The sequence below is a fragment of the Astatotilapia calliptera genome, chromosome 7 (genome assembly GCF_964374335.1).
Source record: "Astatotilapia calliptera chromosome 7, fAstCal68.1, whole genome shotgun sequence".
NCBI classification, from domain to species: domain Eukaryota; kingdom Metazoa; phylum Chordata; class Actinopteri; order Cichliformes; family Cichlidae; genus Astatotilapia; species Astatotilapia calliptera.
In genome coordinates this window covers 3,319,680-3,344,036 of record NC_137428.1, presented here as the reverse complement: position 1 = coordinate 3,344,036, position 24,357 = coordinate 3,319,680, and the positions used below count along the sequence as shown (strand labels likewise).

The following is a 24,357-nucleotide window of genomic DNA, read 5'->3' as shown; positions in this document are numbered from 1 at the left end:
AAGCAGGGGTCCCCAGTCCCAGTCCAGGAGGGCCGGTGTCCTGCAGGTTTTAGATGTGTCCTTGATCCATGACAGCTGATTTAAATGGATAAATGACCTGCTCAACGTGTCTTGAAGTTCTCCAAAGGCCTGGCAATGAGCTAATCATGTGATTCAGGTGTGTTGACCCAGGATGAAATCTAAAACCTGCAGGGACACCAGCCCTCGTTGACCGGGATTGGGGACCCCTGGTGTAAAGGTTTGCAAATCCGTCTAACAAGTCAAAGATCGCTGCTCGGAGAAGACACAAATCCCCCATTTTAGGTGGAGTGAGTAAGATTTTTGTTGTAATTGCAGCAGAGTTGAAGGAGGATGCTGCTGAACACACTTTGCTGTTTGACCGGTAGGTCCTTTAGGGGATGTGAGGTGTTGTCCAGTATGTTCAGCAACAATCTTTGCCCAGGAAACACCTGTAGGGGCTCCAGAGACCCCAGAGCCAGGCCAATCCTAATCAGCTTCATCAGGTGGCTCTGTTGCTGCTGATGCCCTAACAGAAAATTGCACTAGTAATGACAGGTTAGTTTGAAAAATGTGCGGCAATATTTTTTTCCGACTTGTATTCCTTCAACTGATGTTCCCGTTATTCATTAACGTTTATTTTTAATGAGACAGAATAAAATCACTAATGCTCAGACTACAAATGTGTCCTTCCATTGTCATCTCAGTGTCATCTGCAGGTGACAGAAAGTGGAGAGAAGATCTTGTGTGTCCTTAAGTGGGTGGGACATTTACACTTCAAAGAGAGCTTCCAAGCTTCTTGGCTCGTCCCTATCAGGTCTGTTGAGCCTTCACTGGCCTCCTGTAAATCACCCTCTGAGGTAGCAGCAATATAATGTTGACCAGTAAAATACAAGCCCGTAGATCATTTGTTATTGAAGCTTATTGTGATGGTACACTCTAGCGGCTGTGGTAATTATGACAAGAGCAAAGGAGAAAGTAAGTGGCGATTGTAGGGGGATGGATGGATGAACGAAAGAAATTAATCAGTCAATCTAGGGTGACTTTCTTGAGCTCGTTCCCACTCTGATAAGGATTGTTCTTCCTTTGCCCTGTGAACCTACAAGCTCTTGCTTCCTGAAGTTCTCCAAAAAATACTACTGAGTTCTCCGAAGGCCCTCTGGGCTTTTCACACAACCGGAGAACATTAAGGCAGGTCCTTTGACGATGTGACAACATAACAATTGGGATTAAAGGGTTGTAGAAGTTCAACAGAAGGTCCTCCAGGTGCTCTGCGCCATAGTGCACCTTTAAAAGGGACTGTTGAGATTAGGGTCCTCGTAAGGTCTTGGGAGCTTTGCAGAATAACCTTCAGAAAGGTCCCCTGAAGGTGCTCTGAAGGTTTCCCGAAATAACTTTCAGGGAACGTTTTCTGAAGTTCCCTTGAAAGTTCTGAAAAAAGAAATCCTCTTAAAATAATTATTTGTATTCAGCATTGTAAGCAATAAGCTAAACTCCATCGATTGTAGTTAAGGTTTGAAACGCTGCGAGATGATGGCGTCTTTTTTTGTCTTGAACCACAGAGCAGCCCGAATCCATTTTAGACCCATCGTCTTACATCATGAAGCCATATCGCTTCAGCTGATCCTGGAGAAACATTAAATATCCAACAAACAAACAATCTGTAGCTGAAGCGTCTATATCACTCAAAGCCAGTATCTTCTAATGTTTTCAAACTTTATTAGAGGTAGGGTCATTTTTGCTTATGAAATCAAAGTTTCAAGTCAACAGAGGCTCGTCGTAGTTGATGTTTTAACATCAGATGCTGACAGAGTGAAAATCTCCCGTTTTGTGAATGCACTGAGCTGTGCATTCACAGAGCATTTAATGAGGACGGTCTCTGGAGGCCTGAGCCAGCAGGAGAAGGCACCTGCTGAACTCGGCTTGATTGAGCTCAGTTTTTGTTTGAGTCGTCGTCTGTCAGGGGAGACGAGTGAGAGTCTCAGACTTGTTTGTCCATAAACGATTGTTTCTAGCTTTTAGATCATATTCCAACTGTGTAGAAAGTTAACAAGATCTTTTCTTAATAAAAACATATAGAGTTTTTTGTGTTTTGTAGACTAAAATACATTTCACTTTCAGTGTGTTTACATAAGAAATAATGATATGCATTTCCAGGTCCATTAGTATTTAGAAACCGGCACAACAACTGCAATTTTGCCTTTGCCTACAGGGGATTTGAAATCAAACAGTGAAGATGTGGTTGAAGTGGAGAAGTTCAGCTTTAATCCAACGGCTTTAACAAAAATATTGCATTAAGTGTTTAGGAATTACACCCAAGCTGCTCTGCTGAATCGAGCTCGGGTAACTGACTTGGCGAATTGAAGAATATCCCCATTTCTTTGCTTTGACAAACTCGTGGGTCGCTTCTTTTGCAGTCAGCCTTGGGTCATCATCCTTTTGCACTGTAAAATGTAGTCCGATCAGTTTTGTAGCATTTTGTCAGAGTCTGATCACAGAGGGTGGCCTTGAGTGCCACCCAGTGCTTTGCAGCGTGTCCTAAACTTTCTGTATTTCCATTCAGTAAGACATCTTTGGTTTGTAGACCTTGACAGAGATACTCCTGCCTCCTTAAGAGTGGTCCTGGCTTGGTAAGCTGTTGTAAAGCTGTTGTTTTTAACCATAGAAAGAATTCCACAACCATCAGTTGTCTTGCATGGTGTTCACAGTGCTGCTGAGCTGTTGACATTTTTGTACCTTTGTTCATACGGTACGAAGAAATATAGTACTGCCCCAGACTGCATGCATGAACAAATGATGAAGCTCTGGTTATATTACAAAACACAAGAAAAACACACCTTTATACTGATTAGTACTAAGAATTGCAATTCTACTGCTAGTAGTAATAATCTTATTTAAAAAATGACTTATTTATGTCAGCCTTTCTCCTGCTTTCCTCCTCTTCCCTCTTTTACAGCAGCATCACTCCCCGTTTCACTTTGAGATAAACTTGTTTCCTTATATAGAGAAATAAGTGTGATGGTATGCAGATTGCAGACAGCCAGCACAAACGATGCCGGTGCCCACTCGTCATGAATCTGGCAGAAGTTTCACGTGCGAGCTCGTGTCTTTCGCAGGGTAAAAACATTTACTGAATGAGGCTCATTCAGAAGTTCAAGACTTGGAATCAACTCTTTTATCCACTTCATTTGTCTTGGAATAATGAGTGAACATATTGACTGTTTGATTTAAAATCCACCATGTTGTTGTTGTACTGAGGGAAAGTGTGTACTGAAGCTATGGACCTAACTGTATTACTCAGTACAGCTATCTTACAGAGGCTAAACTGTGTTTATAAAGCAAAAATAAATGTTAGAAAATATATTTTAGCATGTTTTGATTTGATACCAAAAATAATAATTACAAATCTTAATATACAGTATAATACAAAGTAATCTTATTCAATAATTTCCATATCAGAAGAACAAAGGGAGAAATGGTTATCAAAAATATTTGAATCTCTCTTTTTTTTTTTAAATGGTTTCATTTAGGGTACCACTGCTGAGCGCTTTCCTTCATTTTGCTGGGGATGGGGATTTTCTTTTTCAGGGTTAGAGTGGAGTTGACCTGCTCGGCCGACAGCAGGCTGTGCCACTGAGCCACCGGCCGTCGCGGGTTGGACAACATGTCGGCCCAGTGCCTTAGTTGGTTCCCTGTGGCATCACAGCCCAGGTAGATCTTCCCTATCGGATCATTCCTGGTCACGGCGTCATGGTCCCACACCGAGACCACCAGATTCACCCTCTGAGGAAAGAGATTCAGATTTAAAGTCGCCTCACTATCAGCGCAGCATTAAAGTGGTAGTCTTTAATATGGGAGACAGACAGTATCTCTACTTTTAAGATTAGGCTTCAAACTTTCCTTTTTACTAAAGCATATAGTTAGGGCTGGACCAGGTGACCCTGAATCCTCCCTTAGTTATGCTGCAATAGGTGTAGGCTGCTGGGGGATTCCCATGATGCACTGAGTGTTTCTTCTTCACCTACTTTGTATTTATACACCACTCTGCATGTAATTAATAGTTATTATTAACCTCTGGCTCAGCATGTCTTTTATGCTGTCTTTCTCCCCTCCAACCAATCACAGCAGATGGCCCCGCCCCTCCCTGAGCCTGGTTCTGCCGGAGGTTTCTTCCTGTTAAAAGGGAGTTTTTCCTCCCCGCTGTCGCCAAAGTGCTGCTCATACGGTCACAGGATTGGGTTTTTTTTCTCTTATGTATTATTGTAGGGTCTACTTTACAACATATATAGCGCTGAGGCGACTGTTGTTGGGATTTGGTGCTGTATAAATAAAACTGAAAAGAAGTGAAGTAAATTTTTCCACAGGGATGCACCAATCCATTTTTTTTAGTTTGTGATACCTCAAGTGTGACTGTGTGCTTATAATAAGTGTCAGTCTTATAACAGTGTTAAACTAAAAAGCTGCCTCCCTCACTGCATACAGCTGAGGATCATCCCTTTATGTGTTAGGCTGCATTAGGCTCTTCTTTGAGAAAGGAGCTGAATCCCTACACCAGAGGTAGAAAACCTTAAAGCCTTCAGTGTGTGATGGTTTACAAAAGTGTGTGCGCCATGTTCATCAGAAAATCACAGCCACTCAGAACAACAGTAAAAGAGTAATTATCAAACATGTGAAAGTGGCAGGAGTCTGTTTCCCTTCTCAACAATGCGGCATGTATTATGTAACCACTTAGACCAGGACTGGAAAAATAGCAGGTTGAATTTTATTTTTATTGACACAGTGTATGCGTCAGCCAGTGCAGAAGTATAAATGTCAGGAGAGAGGAAAACATTCTCAAGTTAGTTCAATCCAGGATCTATGCTGATATATATTCTTTATATTCTAAACCATCATCACAAAATGTCTCCAGAATTACTGTTAAAATGTTTTGTGTTTATGTAAAATTAATATCGATGACCAGTCTATTGTTTCAAATCGTCTCAAATATTGTTAAAGATCTGCTTCAGCCAGGATGTCGTGACACTCACCTGGATTTGATCCAGTGACACGTCAAAGACGAACGATTCGTTGAAATAAGGGTTCAGCGTCTTCTTTTTGATAGACGTCTTTTTTTTCTTCCACTTCCTTTTGTCCAGAGCTAGCTGCATCTTCACATAAGGATCTACGAACACAGCATGGAGGAAAGTCACTCGGAGCACCTATAAACTGTATTTCTTCATGCAGATGCATGATGCCTCCATAAAATACCTGAGAAGAATTAATGGGGTAAAATAATAAGGTAAGCAGGAATCAAGAAACATGAATATTGTAACAGCTGTAACAGTATTGATGCAATCATGTCTGAATTGCATCAATAAAGAAATTTTAGATAATCATCCTTTTAGTTAAGATAATCCGTTATGACTTTCTTTAAATAAATATACAGCTAGATGTTTAAATTAAACATGGTCAGCACTTAAGCATTACTGCTCAAACCTGTTTAAGAAGACAGTTTGTTTAAAGGGGGAGGAGCTAAAAATATTATGATAAGATGCATTAGACCCCAGTGTAAGATAAACGAAGCTGCTGTAGTCGAGTACAGCTCCCACAATATGAAGATGGAAATGACTAAACTTCTCCAATCTTCACCGTTTCTGTAGTTACTGCTGTCAACCACTGTGAGGCAGTGTTGTCTTCTGTTACACCTCCAGTGATCACCCGTTGGTTTAATGGAGAGCAAATGTGTTCTTGGATTTGCTGTAAATTAGCACGCTGGAGCGTTTTTGAAAAGTTACATTTTTGATTAAGATCCTGTTTTAGTCTGACCTGAGGATCCGCCAACATCCATGCTCTTCAGGTTTTTGGCCTCCAGGATTACCACAGTCAGCTTGCTGGCAGAGGGAACATAGCGCAGGGAGAAGCAGATCTCTCCTAGATTTTCTTCCTGTAGCACAAACGTCATACAGAAATCTGTAGTTCTGACAAACTGAATCAGCTCTGATATATTTCAGTAAACTGAAATGAATAAAAATGCAAATAAAAGGAGGAAGCTGAAGGAGAAAGTGACCATCTACCCATTATGAGAGCCTTGTGCTAGTGACAGTACAAAATGATTTAAATAATATTCACATTCCTCTTGGATAACCTGCAAAACCTATAATGTTACTAACAAGTATAAAAATAAGAATAATACGTTTTATCTTAAGTGCCTTTCAAAATATTCAAGGTTAGAAGAGTTTAAAAAATGTAAAAAGCCAAGAAAAATGTCAAAGTGAATTAAACAAATATGCAGTATATAAAAATCATTAAGAACAGAGGATGCATGTGACAGGTGGAAGATGGTCAGAAAGAGTAAGTCACTTTAGAGAAATGTGTTGGGATTTGAAAGTGGAGAGAGTCAGGCAGGAGATGTCAGGTAGGAGAAAGCATCTGATGACTCTAACCTGAGAGGAGGGGGGAACCGAGAAAGGAGAACCTTTTATAACCTGGATTTGGTGCCAATGAGGGGGACCTCAGTTTTAACACTATTCAATCTGATAAAGTTCCTGGAGACCCAGGATTTGATTTCCTTGAGGCAACGAAAGAGAGAGGTGGGTGGGAGGTTTGGTGCACAGGTAAAGCTGGGTGTCATCAGCATAAAAATTGAAATTAATATCAAATTTACAAAAGAGAAGAGACCAAGTGGAAGTAGATTATTAATAGGAGAGGTCCCGGGACAGATCCTTCAGGAAGTGTCAATCGGTTGTTTTGAGATTTTTGAGTTGAATGAAATTAGTTTCAGGATGCATCAGTGATTCCGCTACAGGCTAGTGTCTCAAGAAAATGTATTGGGGTATAGTATAGAAAACCAGAATAGATTTTGACAGTATGAAGAGAAGAGTAAACAAACCAAGCTTGAAAAACTGTTAATCCTGCCATTAATCCAACTATTGGTCCCAGGAAGCAACATGACTGCTTTTTCTTTTTGAATGACACAAGAGGTTTGGATTAGGAAACTGAATCCTTAAAGAATATGGAAATACATTCGACAAAAATTGATTAAATCCTTCCTAGATGCCACCACTTGGACCATGAAGAATAAGGAAATGTGTGAAAGCAAACCTCAAATTTGGCGGGTGCTTCCAGCTCCTGCCACTCCTCGATGATGTGATTCCAATCAACATTGCAGAGCTGCACCCGGATCTCGCCGATGATTTCGTGTTTGGAAAACCGGTTAAAGTCAAACACTTTCATCACAGCTGTCGACTTCGTGAGGGTAGACTTTGGTAGCTGGGGGCATATAACTAAGGTTGGAAGCTCTTTCTTTTTTGAGGATTTGCAACATTGACGTTCAACTTCAATAATTCACCACATACACAACAATTTTTAATTATAACTGTTTTTTAAGCAAATGCAACTAAACAGGGCAAGTCACCAGGTCCTACCTGGAAGGTGAACTGCTCGTTGAAGACAGGGTTCAGCGTGCTCCTGAACACTTTGGTTTCATAGGTTTTGCTCTTTTCGGGGAGGATGTAGACTCTGACATATGGGTCTGAGGTTCCTCCGAGGTCCATGGCCATCAGGCTGCTGGCTTGTTTGATCCCCAGTTTGAGCTGTAAAGGTCGACAGGAAACAGATGGATATTGACTCATACCACAGCTGAAAACTAAAGAGGAGCTGAACAAATTTCACACATTCAAATGTTTAAAATAAGAATGCAACATTATAGAAGTGCAACGCTGCATGAAAGGTAAACAATTAGACATTCATTTAATCACCTCAGACAGAGGCCCATCATATTCCAGAGAGTAGAGCAGCTTTCCTCTCTGCTTTTTGGTTGAGCCATAATCAACATCTGCCACATCTGGCTGAACCTGTCAGACAAGCACAGGAAGCACATTAGCTGTCCAAGCCTTTTCAGGGGGTAAAGCCATGTTAAACTTTTAAACTAAAACTGTTGTATACTTTTAATTAAAAAAATAAAATTATGTCACACCCAGAACCAAATAAATCCAGAGTAACGACACAACATAGAACATCAAGTCTGTTCTTTGAGTCTGAAAAATAAAGTCATGTGGTGTCCTAGTGTGCATTACATCTAAAGGACAGCAGGGGTCACTGGAACTATGCTAAAATTACTCTACTGCTCTACTTGATCAATAACTTAAGTGAACATTTTCCTGATGAGTTTATGGCATTAATTGTTAGTGTCAGGTCTTATTTAACATAGTCTCATGTTGACTCAACGGTTTCTCTAAAGTGCCAACCGCATGTTCCCAGTGACGTAAAAATACAGGTTGTGCGTGCCAGTTCCTAACACCTTGATTGTAGTTTGTTGTGGACATGGACAACTGGAGACCCAACAACGAGTAGTCATTCCTGTGGCACATGCACAGCTGTAAAGTAAATTCTCCACAGACGAGTCAGTGGCATCGACCCTCGCAGTTACCAAAACGTTATTTCACTGAGCGCTTTCAAACCTATCAAAAGTAAAATCGAGTCAAAGGTTCTGACCAGTTGTTTCTTGACCCAAAAAGTAACTAAACTGTTCAGCAACTAATATCTGTCCAGTTTACAAGGAGCCTGTCATTAACCAAGGTCTTTTCACAGGAATTCTTGAGGGTTGGCAAAGCCCAGGAATACCTTAGCATGCTGAAAAGTAACACGTGAGACATTCCAATGGTTATTTCCATCTTTTATGTGTAGTCTGTAGTGTGTAGTTATAATCAGTTCAGTGGAAATAAAAAACAATAGAATACATTATGTTTTTGTGTTGTGTATCAGTCAAATTTATATCAGATACTCTGGCCTCTGCCACTCACCAGGGCTGTGGTTGTTTTTCCATTCACCGCCTTCAGATCGATCTGCTCGTTCTTCTTCTTTTTCTTCTTTCCTTTGCAGCAGCACTTGATGCAGACACACAGGCAGCAGAGCAGAATCAGCAGACCGCCAGCTGCAAAGATGGTGTAGATCGCCCATCGAGGCACTGTGGAGATAAGACGAGTCCACATTATCTCACCAACAAAGACTGATTCTGTAAACAAAATGTCCATTTTATTCTCATTGAAAATCTATGAAAATATTTGTTCCTTTGATTAAAAGTTGAACATATGAGCTTTATGGTAGAGTTAGATATAATGGTAAACTGATTACACATTCAGTTCACATTAAAATTATTTCTTTGTATTTGCAGTGACAAATCGTGCCAGTGATTAAATCCTTTGATGTCCCAGTGCTAAAAGATGGACAAAACATAATTCATCAGAAGATAAATATAAATAATTTCTTTGGACATAATATTAATTGATTGAGTATGTTGAGAATGTAGTTTAAAGAGAATAATTTAAGACCGGAGATAAAACACTCTGGAAGCAGCTACGTCTCTAAATCGTACAACTCTATGCAGATGACACACTTTTGTGTGTGACTAACTTTAAGCCTCTGAGATCAAAGTCATCATTAGTGATAACTTTGACTCTAGATTTTGAAGAATGGCTAAACGGACGTTTTTGAAAATAAGAATAGGTTTTGATGCATTTCCAAATATTCATTTTCTTGGCCTCCTGATTACCGAGTCTTCAGAGACCAATTAAAAGAAAAATGACATATTCAGATTGCAGAGGGTTCAGATTGAGGACATCAACAACGATGACATAAGAGACTAGCTTGGTTGTGCAATGAGCCTATGCACAACTTTGCAGAGCATCGTATACATGTAATAACTTTGTGCTATCATAAAAAATACGTGCAACAATAAGTTTGTGTGCTGCTCTTGTTTGTGTTGTTGTTGGTCCTTTAGGCAGTAGAAACTACAACATCTAAGTTTTAGTGAAATTTCAAGACACGTTCCAAATAACAGCTAAACCCAGGCATCTTATATTACAAGACACAGCATACAGCAGAACCAGGCTCAGGGAGGGGCAGCCATCTGTTTTGACTGGTTGGGGAGAAGGGGAAAGAAGCTATTATTGAGACCCTTCTCATCATTGTGTCTTTCATCAGCAGCAGGGGGAGATCACTAGCATTTGTATCTAACTTATTTGCTCACCTGACAAGATCAAAACACATATTTAACTCTAGTTATCCTTTGGCTACTTGGGAAATAATTCATTACTCACAGGGTATCCGGTCGAGCAGGCCATTGATGAAGGCAACAGCTGGGTCGGCAGTGGTGTTAGTATATGTGGAGATGAGGGTGGTGGGGTGATCTGTGACTGTGAAGCTTTTTGCCTTTGATAACAAGTTAGATTTCACATGGGAAGAATGTTGTGGTGGAAGGATTTTAGACATGATGAAGAGGATGAAGATTTCTGGAAGCAAGAGATGACAAATGTTTACATGTGTTAACAAAAAAGTCTCTCAGCCTTTGTGCTTAATGAAAAGTGGAGGGAATGGCTTCCCTCAAATTACCACAGGCTTGATAGATATGAGTCAAAGTGACCGCATGATGCACGTGCAGTCACTTAAAAAAAACACACACACACACACACACACACACACACACACACACACACAGTCCAACAAAGAGACGGTGGGTGGAACCTAAAATCTCAAATTTGGACTCATCAGACCAAAGCACAGATTTCCACTGGTCTAATGTCCATTCCTTTTCTTTCTTGGCCCAAACAAATCTCTTCTGCTTGTTGCTTTCACTTAGTCGTGGATTCTTAGCAGCATTCTTATTACATTATATTGTATGGTAAAGACCCTACAATATTAAAAAGCCATCTGCTGCAATTGATTGGGTGTGACAGGCGACAGCTCATTGGTTCCTGAGGTGAAAAGTCGCCTGCTATCGTCCAAGAAAGCATAGTTAACAGAAATCCTGACCTTTTATTTATACACTGAGTTGATTTTGTTCTTAAACATATTCAAAACTCGCCACTGCACTATAATCTTATAAAAGTGATTTGTAACTATACCACTGGTGATACCCTGTGGTCAGATTACAGAGAGACCATGGTTTTACAACCTGGTCAAAATATCACCTTTTAACCCATAAAACTTTTCAGTGTTGAGATATTTTTGGACTTTAAAGGAAGTTTCCCAGCAACAGTGACGTAAAACAAATTTCAACAAACATCAGAGCCATCAAACTCTGCTGATACGACTGAGTGGAATTCCAACTACGGCCCTCCACCATGAACAAACAGCAGCAGCACATTAAACCACGGTCTGATTCATGCTCCGATAACAGCACTCCACACAATGCTTCAGTACTGTTTCTCTTTGTAGAAATACCCAAAAGCCAGGCATACATACTGAATTTACTTCTGCTGCCCAACTCCTCATCCTGATGTTAGTCCTTCACAGTCTGTGATCTAATTTTCACCCTAAAATTAAGCCTGGAAACCAACTTTTTTAAACATGTTGCTTAAAACGCTGGGTAGCGTACATGCAAATAGTTTTAATGGCGATCCATTAAAACTATTTGCATGGACGCTACCTAGCGTTTTAAGAACTGTTTTAGCAAGTGTTTTAGTGTTTTAGACCATCGCAGGGTTTCTGCAGCTTAAGGCAATTTAATTTAAGACTTTAAAAACAATAACAAACCTTTTTTTTGCCACTCAGAATGAAAATTATGAACAAATTAAACAACAACTCAACTTGAAGGAAAAGAAAGATAAATTCCTCTGAGTTAGAGATACAGCTTAATATTTTTGAAATGTTTGAAAGATTGAGTTAAAACATTTAATATTAACTCAGGCCTTATTTTAACAGAACAAATTCAGTGCTTAGAAATAAATTTTAAGCACCAGCAGGATCCTTGCTAATCATCAAAGTTAAACAATGACAAACAAACAAAAAAGAAAGATTTCTGCTCTCTATTATGGGTCAAGCACTTAAAAATTGGATTCTCTATATCCTGTCATACAAATGATCACATCTCTTGTGAAATCACTAAGAATAACGATTTGAAAAAGGCAAAAAAAAAAATTAGGATAAAAGAAGTATTTTACTTACTTATGATGAATTTAACAAAAATTTTGACATCCCTGCTCAGTCCATACAGGCGACTGGCGAAGGCTGATAGTTTTCCGTGCTTTACCACTCAGATTAAAAAAAGTTCGGTTGAAGAATAACTGAAGAGGAAGGACGGACTCTCTAACAAAGGGACTTTTCCTAAAAGCAATCTTTAAACTGCTGATTAAAGAGAGGAAACTTCTCCTCCCTCCAGCTACATCCACTCTGTTTTCCCCGTAATCAGAAGGGGAAACACAACAAAAGCTTCAAAACCAGGATTTACCAGGGGACAGGCCTTCTTCTAATCTATATACTTAAACTGTGGAAGTGCTTAGTGGCAAAAAGTCCACTTACTGTACGACTGAAGCTGAAAAACTAAAAGAGCTGTACTGACAGATCCCTTTATAAACAACGATAGACCTCCTTTGGCGAAACAAAACTCGTAGCTCCAGCTCCAGGGAGTCTATCGTTGTTTATAAAGGGATCTGACAGTACAGCTCTTTTAGTTTGATAAGCACACATGCAGGTCAAATTACATGATAATAAATAAAATTCTTGTTGAAGAGACATAACAGACTACATGGCCGTCTGTCAGCAATTAAAGTTTGCCGTCTTTCATGATTATTGTGACATCACTGAAAGGAGAATATACTGAAGCCTTAAAAACTGCTGTTCCTCTAGCAGACACGAGGCCAGGGCTGCCACCAAGGTGGGGCCAGAGGGGCTCCGGCCACCCCCCAAAATTTGCTGGAGGTGTCCCTGCACGAGGCTGGTGACAAATGTTACCGAATTTAAAAAGCATGTTCACAGCCTGTTACATTTTTTTTTTAAACAGACTTTGGATAGTTTCCCACTTCATAAAAACAGTGCTGATGATTTTTTTTAAACATCACTAAGTGAGTTATTGGGCTATTTTGAGACACAGTTGTTCAGATGAAGGCAAATTTGGAGCTTCAGGCTCCAACAAAGACCATGGTGATGACTAAAACACAAATATTCAAGCTTTGAAATGAACAGTCCAAAACCACGGAGTGGCATCATGGAGGCTACTGAAAGTGAGGACAATAAATGAAACTAAATTAAATCTTGCCCAGTTATAGTCAGAGTGACCAAAGTCTCTGAAAGCTAAAACACTGCCTTTTCTCTCGCTCCTTCAAAGATCAGTCTGAGAGTTAAGATTTGATCTCAGGGTTAAAGTTGGAATTAGGTTTATGTTTGGGTCAAAGTCTGGCCCTAAGTTTCAAGGGTTAAAATGAGATGTAAGAGTTCCAGGAATTCATTAATGTAAATGAATGATGAACATGCCTGTGTCTGGGGAAGGCAGAAGTCTCTCTAACAGTTAAAAAAAGGTTAGCCAGAGTATGAGAACCACTCATCCAGACAGGCTCAAATTTAACAATGCACTTATTCAGGACTCACAAGTTTCTAGCAGATAGGATGAACAGCGGTGTCCTAATAATCTGAAAGATTACTTAGATTAGTACAAGAAGATTACCTTTTTACAAGATAACTAGTGTCTGATGTTGTTCTGCTATTATTGAAAGGGAAGTATTTCTAAATATTCTATAATATGTCTCAAAGCGATCTTTGAAAAGTTGAATAAGGAGTGTGACAAAATGTGAAGATTTAGAGACGTGCAAGAAACGAAGACAAAAAAAAAAAAGTACAAAAAAGGAAAAGCAAAGGAAGAAAGGACATGGACAGGGAAAGTTTATGACATTGGGAGGGTTACATGGAGAAGAAGAAGAAGAGAAAAGAACAAATAGAAGAAAGAAAAGGGAGACAGAGAAGAGTGTGAGTGGTGAAATAAAGAAAAAACTAACACAATTACAAGAGCAGGGTAGAAAAGAGCAAAGGAAACAGGAGGAGAGAAATGAAATGGGTCGAGCTTTCAAGATGAAAGTTTAAGAGACAAAATCAGAGAAGAAAATAATTTATGGGTAAACTAAGAATGTAGACATAAAGCACATCCCAGATTCTCCGATGAGATCCCAGAACAAAAAAGTAAAGAAGGCGATCACAGAAACAAGAGAGAAGAAATGAAAGAAAGATGGGCGAATCCAGCTAACAGTGAGTGTGTCTGTTATTTTCTGCAACTGATACAAACGTAATTGGACTTTATCAAACACTGACATTTCCCCTGAGACTCAAACAGTCACATAACACAAAATTTAAAAAAAAGAAGAAGAGAAGAATAGAAGCAGCAACAATACCCCAGTGTAACGAGGACTTTTCTCTTCTTTTACTTCATTTCTTCTCCAGTTGTTTACAGCTCGAGCCTGCAGAGTCTACGACTCCTCAAGCGTGGCTAATTCAACCTGGAGCAGCCGCCACACCTGCTGAACACACACAGAAACAGTAGTCAGAGTTTAAACAGAGGTGGAGTTAGTGAAATGCTGCTTACTTAAATAAAACATGCGTCATCCAGCAGCAGAAACAGCTACATGTTACTGAAACAGCAAAATGTGTTCAGTGAGCTGCAGTTCAGCTGTTAAGATGCTCTGATGATTTTACCACTAGAGCCGCTGGATGTTTATTTGTATGCTGCTGAAGAAAGACAAGGATTCCATTCTTCCTGAAACATTCATTCTAAAAGAGTAGCTTTGCATAATCCAGAGTTCATAATAATCCTCCGAGCCAAGCTCCCCTCAGTTCGTCCTGTGTCTGAAGCCCTTCGTCCTTTAAAGCCAGCTCTGATTGGCTGCCCCACGGAATCAGAAGATCTAAACTAAAAGTAGGTGGGGCTGCATACCAAGACAACTATAATCAATAACTTATTAACCTTGCTGTTGTCACCTGGACAAATACGATCGATCAGTTATTAGAAGATGAGTATGAATCAGTGTTATTATCATCGCACTTTCATGATCTTTGACATTTCAACTTTAACCATAATAACCACTCTTGCTACAGTACATACAGTCTATGTCTTGAGTTTTAAATGTTAACAGGAGGCTATTTAGAGTCATCACACTTTCTGCTCGTCACACGATCCACTTATCAGCTGCACCTGCGTCAGAATTATTACTTTACCTTTAATTTTACATTTTTGAGTTGCTGTTCAATATACCGGTAATGTAGATGATGTCAGTGAACCATAGACAAAGAAATGCTTGTCGAACATGGACAAATGAAGAAGACTGAAGAAGACTGAGATCTTACCTTCCTAAAACTCTTTTTTAACATAACCGTGCCGCAGGCTTGAGCCACGCTTCCTTTCTGTGTACAGTTCCAATGAGCTTGAAAGTCAATACCTTTATCCTTCAGTACAACCTGAACTCTCTTAGGCGGCTTTCTGTTCAGGAATATTTCTCCAGGCTTGTTGAAAGATGTTGGCTGTATTTGGTTGTCTGTCAGGATGATTCCCCACTGCTTTAATAATGTTGGGCTCTGAGGAGGCCGATCCATGCCTGATAGTGTCCCACTGTGTTTTTCTATCCAGGGGTGGGAAACTCCAGGCCTCAAGGGCCGGTGTCCTGCAGGTTTGAGATGTGTCCTTGATCCAACACAGCTGATTTAAATGGCTAAATGACCTCCTCAACATGTCTTGAGGTTTCCAGAGGCCTGGTAATGAACTAATCATTTCATTCAGCATGTTACCCAGGGTGATTTGGGTGGGTACTTTTACTGCTTTTAATGCTGTTTGGGATCATTGTCATGCTGAAAAATGATGGGATTCCATGGTCTATCAAAATTTGATGGTACTTTTCTGGGTGCATAATTCAATAAATTTTAAAAAGATCTCCAACATTTGGGGTGGCTGTAGCTCAGGAGGTAGAGCCAGTCACCTGATCTGAAGGTGAGCAGGCTCCTCCAGTCTACATGCCAAGAATCCTTGGGCAATATAATAATCCCAAGTTGCATCCATGGGAGTATGAATATAGTTAGGAAGCACTCAGTTTATAAGAAAATGATTGGGTGAATGTAGCATAGAGCGCTTTGAGTACTCTAGGAGAGTAGAAAAGTGCTATATCAGAATCAGTCCATTTATGTCACTGGCTGAAATGCTGTCCCAAATCATAACAGCACCTTGATCTTTTACACATGGCTGTAGACTCTGTCCTCCAGTGATTTGGATCCATCACTCATCAGATCTTCTGCCACTGATTTTCAGTCTGGTTCATGTGTACTTTGGCATACCTCAGCCTGTGCACCCCGTCACACTTCTTTAAAAACGCCTTGACAGCCACTGATGTCATTTCTGATGAGGCTAGATGCATCAGCTGAAGGGCCAGATGCATCTCTCAGTTTAACTTCATGGTCCTGTTGCAGATCAGTTTCCAAATGCACTACATAAAGTTTAAATTTTATCCCCCCCCCCCCAATTTAGTTTCACACTGCCCATCTACATCATCCAGTGTAAGAGCTGCTATCTGCACTGAAAGTTACTTCAAAAATAATGTCGGCACATGAAGCTACACAGCAGTGTCTGATTTAACTGCCTTTATTGGTTGAGATGGTGAGATACAGGCCAGAACGAATCACAGCAGAGTAATTTGAGTAGGAAACAGTCACCCGGCAACTATCAACAGCTCCCCTCCAAATGTGAGCTGATGTTGACCTAAGAGTCCTTCAGTACTTTAGTTACACAGGAAGCAGCAGCTGAGCCACATTCATTCTTATCACACATCTGTTTCTGCACAAATCTGTGACATCAGTCGGAGTGAACATGAAAGAAATATAAACTTAACCACCACCACACCGGCTATGAAGTCACCGATTTGAGATGAGCCAGAAATCCATCTTAAAATTGAAAACATGCAGATGTGAATCTTCGAGCAGCTCCAGTTTCCTGCTCTGATTACCCATCAGATGTGTTAAATTCCTCCATGCTGTAAAACAACAGACATCCCCGTCTCCTTGCACAAACAAAACAGCCAAAATAATATTCATATCTCTCTCTGACCTGCAAATGAGTGCATAATGCTCTGCTGAGAGCTTTTAAACTACGTGTGGAAAACAAAAAGCCTGACAGCAGTCAGTGTTTATTTACCCACCAAACCACCCGTTTATGATTTTATTGAACATTTAAATAACGTTAGAGCTAAACTGGTACAGTCTGGATGAACACCGAGGATCCCAGGTGGTTCAAAGTCAGAAGGTTTTTGAAGCAGACACGCAGCTTTTCTGTTTCTCCGCTGTCATGTCCGCTGAAGGTGCGACAGCGGCTGGCGGCTCAGAAGTTGATGGCTTTGCCGAAGGAGGCGGCCAAGTTGGCTTCTCTGAACGCCTCGGACACAGTCTGCAGGAGAAGGACGAAGAGGAAGGCGTTTGAAAGAACTCACGGTGCAACAGGACTTATCATTTGTCATGTCATTTCTCATATCTTTACTACAAGATAAACTAAGAACTGTGCATGTGCACTATGCTGTGTCGTGTGTGATAAAGAGAACGCACCGGATGGGCGTGGCAGACTCTGGCGACGTCCTCGCAGGAGGCGCCGTACTCCATGGCCAAAGCAGCTTCGTTGATCATCTCTCCTGCGCCCTGCAGAGAAACACACAGCAGCGTCTGGTTTAGCAGGTCTGTAAACAGCAACAGCTTCACATGGTCTGTTACAACAATTAACTTTCCAGCAAGCAATTTTACTTGTCAGGTAATTACAATCAAATGCGCAGCAAGACAAACACAGTAGCAAACTTGGCCACTTAATTCAGGCACTTATCCCTGTGATGGAAAGGTAATGACTGCCTGAGAAAAAAAACAGTCCCTTGATCGGGATCATGTCCATTTTTTTATTTTATTTTTTTTACACATGGGTTCACTGGACCAATCTTCTGTCTAAGACTGTCCAGCAAATTTAAGGGGGGAGTTTGAGACGCATTCAGAAACATGAAACAAAAACGTAATTGTGCATGTAACTGAGAGCTTTAAGGAAAGCTGTGTTCCACTAAGACGTTTCTGGTCTCATAAAGCAGCAGTCCCCAACCTTTTTTGCGCCACGGACCAGTTTATGCCCGACAATATTTTCATGGACCGGCCTTTAAGGTGTCGCGGATAAATACAACAAAATAAAACTAGTACCGGTACCGAAAAAAAGAAAATTTATTCATAACACACGTGAAAAGACCCAGGAAAACCAAGTTAACGATAAAAACCATAACAAAATAACGCTGAAAACCGATAAAAACCCTGAAAACCAGACATTTCACACCTGAGCCTCAACTCTCGCGGCCCGGTACCAAACGACTCACGGACCGGTACCGGTCCCAGGCCCGGGGGTTGGGGACCGCTGTCATAAAGGACTGACAGAGATGTTAACACAGATCCGGACACTCCATGGAACAGGGTCACCATGAATGTCAGTCAGTCCACCTGCACTCCTCGGATCTTTGCACTGACAAATATCTGCTTTATTGTCGCCTCAGAGTTACTGTAAGTCTAATCTGAGCGGTACAAACATGGATGTCTCATCCTTGACACAGTTAAAGGTCATTAACGGGGAAGTGTGTTCATCGAGAGCCAGCCTGATGGTTTTACAGCACTCGCATGTGTCTGTCTGGGATTAGTGTTTATTAGGACAGATGCAGTAATGAGACAGACACACAAACCGTTAACTTCCATTTTCATAGGAGGCTGATATTCTACATAAACACTCCAAAGCTGTAAACACTCGATTCCCATCATCATCATCCTCCCACGTGCTCAATGTCTATTTGATTGGGTAGATGATCCTCTACAAAGACAGTCTGAGCCCATTAACACCCAGTCCACCCACACAGATGTTTTTACATTTAAGGCTAACACGGGTCCAAAGGAGGCTGATGAACTCTTACAGATCCGAGGATGTGAGCTCCCAGCATCCTGTCAGTCTCCTTGTGGCTGAGGATCTTCACCAGGCCGTCGGTGTCGGCGTTGGTTTTGGCTCGGCTGTTGGCTGCAAAGGGGAATTTGCCCACTTTAAACGGGACACCCTGTAGAGGAGAAGAGAGGAGGACTCAGACTGAAGTGAAATGACACAGAAATATTAGTTTTAAATGTTGCACTTTTCACACATTTTTCCCCAAGTTATGGGACGCTTCATGGCTGTCACGTTTGTGTTTGTCACTTGTACAATATAAATAAGCACAAACAATCAGGATGAAACCCTTCTTTTGGCTTGGATCTGGATTGAAATGTTGGGAAATATCACCACCAGGTGGCCGATGTCAATGTCTGAAGCAGCTTAGTTTTAACAGAGACACATATTTACATTTAAAGCACTTTAAGCTGCATGGCTACTTTGTGCATGATCTCTGCTACAATGATTTAGTGACATTTCCTTCAGTTGCCCTAGAAGAACAACGCTGCACCCAGAGAGCTGGCTATCCATCGTGCTGGAAGCAAACACCTTCCCAACTTTCACCTCCTCTTTGAGCTGCTCCTCGCTCTTGCCCACCCAGGCCACCTCGGGGTGCGTGTAGATGACTGAAGGGACGCAGTTATAGTCGATGTGCACAGCGCCGCCCGCCATGCCCTCCACGCAGATGATGCCCTCGTCCTCGGCCTTGTGGGCCAACATCGGCCCGGCAACCACGTCACCGATTGCATAAACGCTAAAAGAGGAGAGGAAGAAGCAAAGAGGGAACAAATGTCACTGAGCCGTGTTTTGCAAGGAGTGATACATATAATTTATTTTTTTGGTCTGGGTCATTTACTGACCCAGGAATTCAGCAGCTACATAAATACATAGAGGTTCTCTTACAGAGCAACAGAGCATCCCAGTGACGCGATCAAAGGCCTTTTCGTAACAGACTTGTTACTTTATTTCTCCTGTTACACCACTGTTACACTAATCTATTTGTGCTTACTATTTTTAGAGATTTTGATATTTTTAAACTTGGACAAAATTTTAGCAGGGGTAAACTGGTGAGGATGCACCAAATTGGTAAGTCTGCTTTCAGAGATTCAATCACTTCATTTTAGCTTAATTTTGGCAGCATGAGCTCGGTGGTACCTGGGGACTTTGGTCTGGAAGCGGTTGTTGACGGGGATGCGACCCCTGTTGTCCAGCTCGATGCCGACAGTGTCTAGGCCCAGGTTCTGGGTGAAAGGTCGTCTGCCGATGCAGACCAGCAGCACGTCACATGTCAGAGTCTCGCTCTTCCCTCCAGCTGCCGCCTCCACCCTGAAACACACATAATACCCACGTGGTTACATGACAAAGCTCCCCAGCCATATTTCAAATTTCATGAGTTTAGATAGCACATGGGTGTAAAACAGCCCAAAAGAAAATGCATCAAAGAGAGTCCTGAAAGTCTGAGTCTGGTTTTTCCACTCACGCCACATCGATCTTGCCATCGGGCCTCTTGGTTGCTCCCATGACTTTGGTGCCGAGCTTGAACTTGAGGCCCTGCTTCTGCAGGATGCGCTGGAAGTTCTTGGAGATCTCCATGTCGATGCCCATACCACCCACGTGGCCCAGGAACTCCACCGCTGTGACCTTGGCACCCAGACGCTGCCACACTGACCCCTGCAGGATGGCAGGACAAACACACGTCTGACAAGTGCAACTCTCCTTTCTAAAGAAACAGAGCTGAGGCAGGAAATGTTGCCGATGTAGTCGACATAATCATGTGTTTGTGGGTGAATCAGTCTGTAGTGATGCTGACCAGCTCCACCCCGATGACTCCAGCTCCGATCACAATCAGCTCCTCTGGTACTTTCTTCAGGGAAAGAGCTCCTGTCGATGACACGATGGTCTCCTCATCAATCTAAAGAAACATATTTGAACACACTTCTTTTAAAAATCAACCCAGAATTATCTTTTAAAAATCAAGTGCATGTGAGTTCTTATGGAGTGGTGAAAGGAGGGTGACATGTGTGAGATATGATAAGGCTCTTGAGACGAGGACGCCTTTTGTTAGACACCTGCAGCACTGACTCCTCTCTTCATGTCCCTTCCTCGCCTCCTCCACCCCCTTTGGTAAATACAACAAGCAAAAAACCTGCAACTAGTGAAATGAAGTATGAACAGGTCACAAATTCTCATACCTGGATGCCTGGAAAGGGCGTGACCTCTGAGCCTGTGGCGATGAGGATGTTCTTGGTGTTGATGACCTGCTCTGTACCATCAGCTGTTGTGGCGGTCACTTGGTTCTTCCCGGTTAACCTTCCAAAACCATTAACGTGAGTAACCTGTGGGGAGTGATGTCACACCACAGACACTGTTAAAAGTGGTTCAGATGTAGCATCTGTGTAAACCAGCACTAATGCAGAGAGGGAAGACTGACTTTGTTCTGTTTGAATAAATGTGCGATTCCTCCAGTCAACGCTTTGACCGCCCCACTCTTCTGAGCCATCATCTTCTCCAGGTTCAACGAGATGCCTGAAACTGAAAGACAAAGACTTTATTGTCAATGGGGTCACAAATGTCAAACTAAGAAACCGATGGAAAAACAAGTTATATTCAATTAAAGCGTATTGTCGAAAACACACATTCTGTGCCATCAGTATCCAGTACTAAGGAATACAGACACAAGTGTTATAATAACGTATATGCTTATATTAAATATGGCTAATGCTGCAAATAATGACCTTCAGTGTAATCTTGGCTATAAAAAAAATCTACTTGAAAGGTTTAAAGACAATGGATTTCTCTACTGTAGTCATTTCAGGCACACAGAGCATGTACTGCTGGTCAAACCAATCATAAGAGGGTTGGTTGGCTTAAAGCGAGGGGAGCTAACAGCTTGTTTCTGACAGGATTAACTGAGGGGCAGCACAAAAACCTCTATGACATAAAGAAGGATTATTTTGAACTTTGAATCATGCAAAGCTCTACTAGAGCTCAAAATTACAACACATAACTGGAAATGACCCCCCTTTAAGGATCAGTGAACTACACAAAATGTACAAAACGTCTCTTTAAAGCCTGATGGTGATTCTTACTTTCGATGCCTCTGCTTTCAAAGTCCTTCCCATGAGCCAAGTGGTACAAGTAGGAGTTGTTCAGCAGAGCCTGCAGAAACAAAACAGCAGCTTATTCAGCTGGAGGAATGACTTTATACACGTTTGCATCATTTTACGGATTCAATATAGTTTAATCAATCTTACGTTCAGTGCTCATCACCAAACTGAAAAGTTATTTTTAGGTGAAGTTTGTTCTGCTTTCCTCTCTCTGTGAAATTTAGACCTTATTATGAAGTGGAAAATGTTTTTCCCACTCTGCTTGGATAAATCCAAAAGTATTGGCTTATTTTTGAATTCATCAAGACAATAAAAAGATGCTACCGGTATGTGCTGCTATTCTTTCTGGCAAAATTTTTGGCTCTACTACTCAAATGTGCTCCATGGAAGCATTTGCCCTTTATAATATATCTATGGATAGAAAACCATCACTGGATTACTTTTATACGAAAGGTGTACAAGTTCTGAAAGAGAAACCAAACCCAAGATAAAAACATCCTTGGTATCTCCTTCCTGTAAAATGATCATACTGATCAAACCTCTTACAAACAAACCTGTGAATTTGTGGTGATTAAAAGCAGTTTGTTACCTTCGAGGGGATGCAGCCGACATTGAGACAAGTCCCGCCGAGTGTGAGATTTTTCTCGACACACACTGTCTGTCCAAAAATAACAAATGTAGAGACGGGGGATACATTATTCACCAAAAACTTCCACTTGTGACCATCTGTGGGATTTAGACAGCAGGATATCTGTCGAGCAGGTGGGTTACCTTAAAGCCGAGCTGTGCAGCTTTGATTGCAGCGACATAGCCTCCTGGACCGGAGCCCACCACTGTGACGTCTGCATCAACTGCAGAGAGGCAACACAGCAGCTTTTAGCATGACTTTACACCACCAGAGAAAACTACATGATTATGGTCTGGTGTATGTAAATGAACATTTTAATGCAAGCTCTCTACCACCCCTCTTTACATAGCCCATGAAGTCCTATCCCCACCCAAATCCAGCACCCGAGACTCTCTGCAAGTCTGAATTATGAGACTGCTTTGATACAAACATCAGAGATCAAACCGCACAAACATGTGGCTAAAGTTCAGTAAACACTGTGCCACAAATAAAGTCCTATGATAAGATTTACAGCACAATCGTACTTGCTGCTTTGTCAGCGTAGGTACGAACAGACAGCGCTGCAGCTCCGTGCACTTTGCAGGGCAGGTGGTGGCTCCGCTGTGAAGCAAACGAAATGCACAGTTAGAAAATACGCATGCACAATACAACTAGGCAATGCAACACAAAACAATGTTATAGTGCATCACAAGCCAACTTTGCAAACTAAAAGCATCTGTCTTCAGTGGCTTCTCTCACTTCCGTAATCTGCTGCTTAATAATTTCTATTTACGTCACTACTATTTCCTTTTAAAGCTGCATACTAAGATACTGAAGCCTAGTGAGTCACGAAGGAGCAAACTCAACTACTAAACTAACATTTGAATTTTCATATTTAGTTTAATATTTAGACTCATGCACTTGTTTTCATGGAATTGTACCACATTCAGCTGGTTTGCTGTTGCAGTGCCAGCTCTCAGCAAGGACACCCTCAGCCTGTCCACCAGCAACTCTGAAACTTTCCCCTCTAGCAGACTACCAAGTTAGCAAATAACTACAATTTAAGTGTCATAGAGTCACAAAGCTTCTAAAAGCCCCGAAACAATTCGGAATAATTTGATGCTCGCCGTGAAGCTGTGAGACAACAGCTGAGCTTACGACATAAATTATGAGTTAGGCAACCGCTGCTAAACAGCTAAGCGAGCTAACACGACACCAGAGTGGGAAATGTCAACTGTAAAGTCATAGAACCTAGATGCTTTTCTTCTAGCTTTGTGTGATTTAAGCCCCTTTAATATTAGCAGAATACAAATATCACGCTTCTTTTCATTGCAGGTTTTACTTCAAAATACTGCGACAATATTTAACCAGAAAAGTCGTGATTTAGTTTAAAAGTGGGGAAGGTTGTTAGTCTAACTCATGCCGAATTAAAATGAAAAAGGTATATGAATAGGAAAAACATCAACTGAAAACCAAGCAACGTGTTTAGACATCGATAACCACAACAACTCCAAATTGCATGTCTTTTCCAGTGCAGTCTGGTTCGCCTTCTGCTGTTAGCCGAGTAGCTAGCCAGGTGCGGGCCGCAGGTCTAAAATTTCCCCTATCCTCTAGATCTGCAGCACGCAGGACAGTTTACGACACATCCGGATTTCGCATACTGGTTATCGCGAAAATAATATGACTGCTTACTGTGGCCAGGGAGCGGTATAACTGTGTCCAGCTCTGCATTCTGTCGGTGCACTCTCACTGGATCCGTAACCTACAGCAGGCCGAGCAGCCAAGGACTCCTATCATTGCGCAAGCGCAGTATGGGTCCAAACCGAAAACTCCTCCGGGTCGCATCTATTACGCATCACATCAAAATTTGCGACGGGTAAACAAATGTTATTTTTAAAAGCAAAATGTTTATATATATATATATATATATATATATATATATA

General features: G+C 41.3%; 2 protein-coding genes and 1 long non-coding RNA gene across 4 annotated transcripts; 1 reads left to right on the top strand and 2 right to left on the bottom strand.

Moving 5' to 3' along the window:
• The first annotated feature begins 417 nt into the window (after positions 1 to 417).
• Positions 418 to 5,263, top strand: LOC113025099 (uncharacterized). The gene is made up of 3 exons (XR_003272765.2): positions 418 to 555; positions 705 to 814; positions 5,133 to 5,263. It is a non-coding gene; the product is annotated as an uncharacterized LOC113025099 (long non-coding RNA).
• Positions 2,240 to 14,251, bottom strand: syt8 (synaptotagmin VIII). 2 transcript variants are annotated; one of them, XM_026172503.2, is made up of 9 exons: positions 14,133 to 14,251; positions 10,074 to 10,265; positions 8,778 to 8,941; positions 7,734 to 7,829; positions 7,401 to 7,568; positions 7,078 to 7,245; positions 5,803 to 5,920; positions 5,025 to 5,158; positions 2,240 to 3,780 (listed from the first exon to the last, which is right to left on the bottom strand). In XM_026172503.2, exons 2-9 carry the CDS (start codon positions 10,243 to 10,245, stop codon positions 3,520 to 3,522), a joined length of 1,281 nt encoding a protein of 426 aa, XP_026028288.1. In that variant the 5' UTR covers positions 10,246 to 10,265; positions 14,133 to 14,251; the 3' UTR covers positions 2,240 to 3,519. The 2 variants fall into 2 exon arrangements, with proteins under 2 accessions (XP_026028288.1, XP_080159498.1); XM_080303372.1 differs by lacking the exon at positions 14,133 to 14,251 and adding an exon at positions 11,920 to 12,044.
• A 2,096-nt stretch (positions 14,252 to 16,347) lies between these two features.
• On the bottom strand, positions 16,348 to 24,263 carry dld (deltaD). The gene is made up of 14 exons (XM_026172502.2): positions 24,107 to 24,263; positions 22,960 to 23,035; positions 22,579 to 22,658; positions 22,397 to 22,465; positions 21,790 to 21,859; positions 21,132 to 21,232; positions 20,893 to 21,036; positions 20,511 to 20,612; positions 20,181 to 20,371; positions 19,856 to 20,026; positions 19,265 to 19,454; positions 18,696 to 18,833; positions 17,317 to 17,406; positions 16,348 to 17,161 (listed from the first exon to the last, which is right to left on the bottom strand). The coding sequence occupies exons 1-14, from the start codon at positions 24,143 to 24,145 to the stop codon at positions 17,096 to 17,098; spliced, it is 1,527 nt and encodes a 508-aa protein (XP_026028287.1). The 5' UTR covers positions 24,146 to 24,263; the 3' UTR covers positions 16,348 to 17,095.
• Positions 24,264 to 24,357: the final 94 nt, after the last annotated feature.

Excerpts from the sequence above, each read along its gene's own strand:
- dld (XM_026172502.2), bottom strand. The coding sequence starts at position 24,145 with ATGCAGAGCTGGACACAGTTATACCGCTCCCTGGCCACA. Across the intron at positions 23,036-24,106 it reads TATACCGCTCCCTGGCCACA|CGGAGCCACCACCTGCCCTG; the intron begins GTAAGCAGTCAT and ends TTTGCTTCACAG. Across the intron at positions 22,659-22,959 it reads CTACGCTGACAAAGCAGCAA|TTGATGCAGACGTCACAGTG; the intron begins GTACGATTGTGC and ends GCCTCTCTGCAG.
- syt8 (XM_026172503.2), bottom strand. The coding sequence starts at position 10,245 with ATGTCTAAAATCCTTCCACCACAACATTCTTCCCATGTGAAATCTAAC. Across the intron at positions 5,159-5,802 it reads GGATGTTGGCGGATCCTCAG|ATCCTTATGTGAAGATGCAG; the intron begins GTCAGACTAAAA and ends CTGTGTTCGTAG. Across the intron at positions 3,781-5,024 it reads TGTCACTGGATCAAATCCAG|AGGGTGAATCTGGTGGTCTC; the intron begins GTGAGTGTCACG and ends CTCTTTCCTCAG.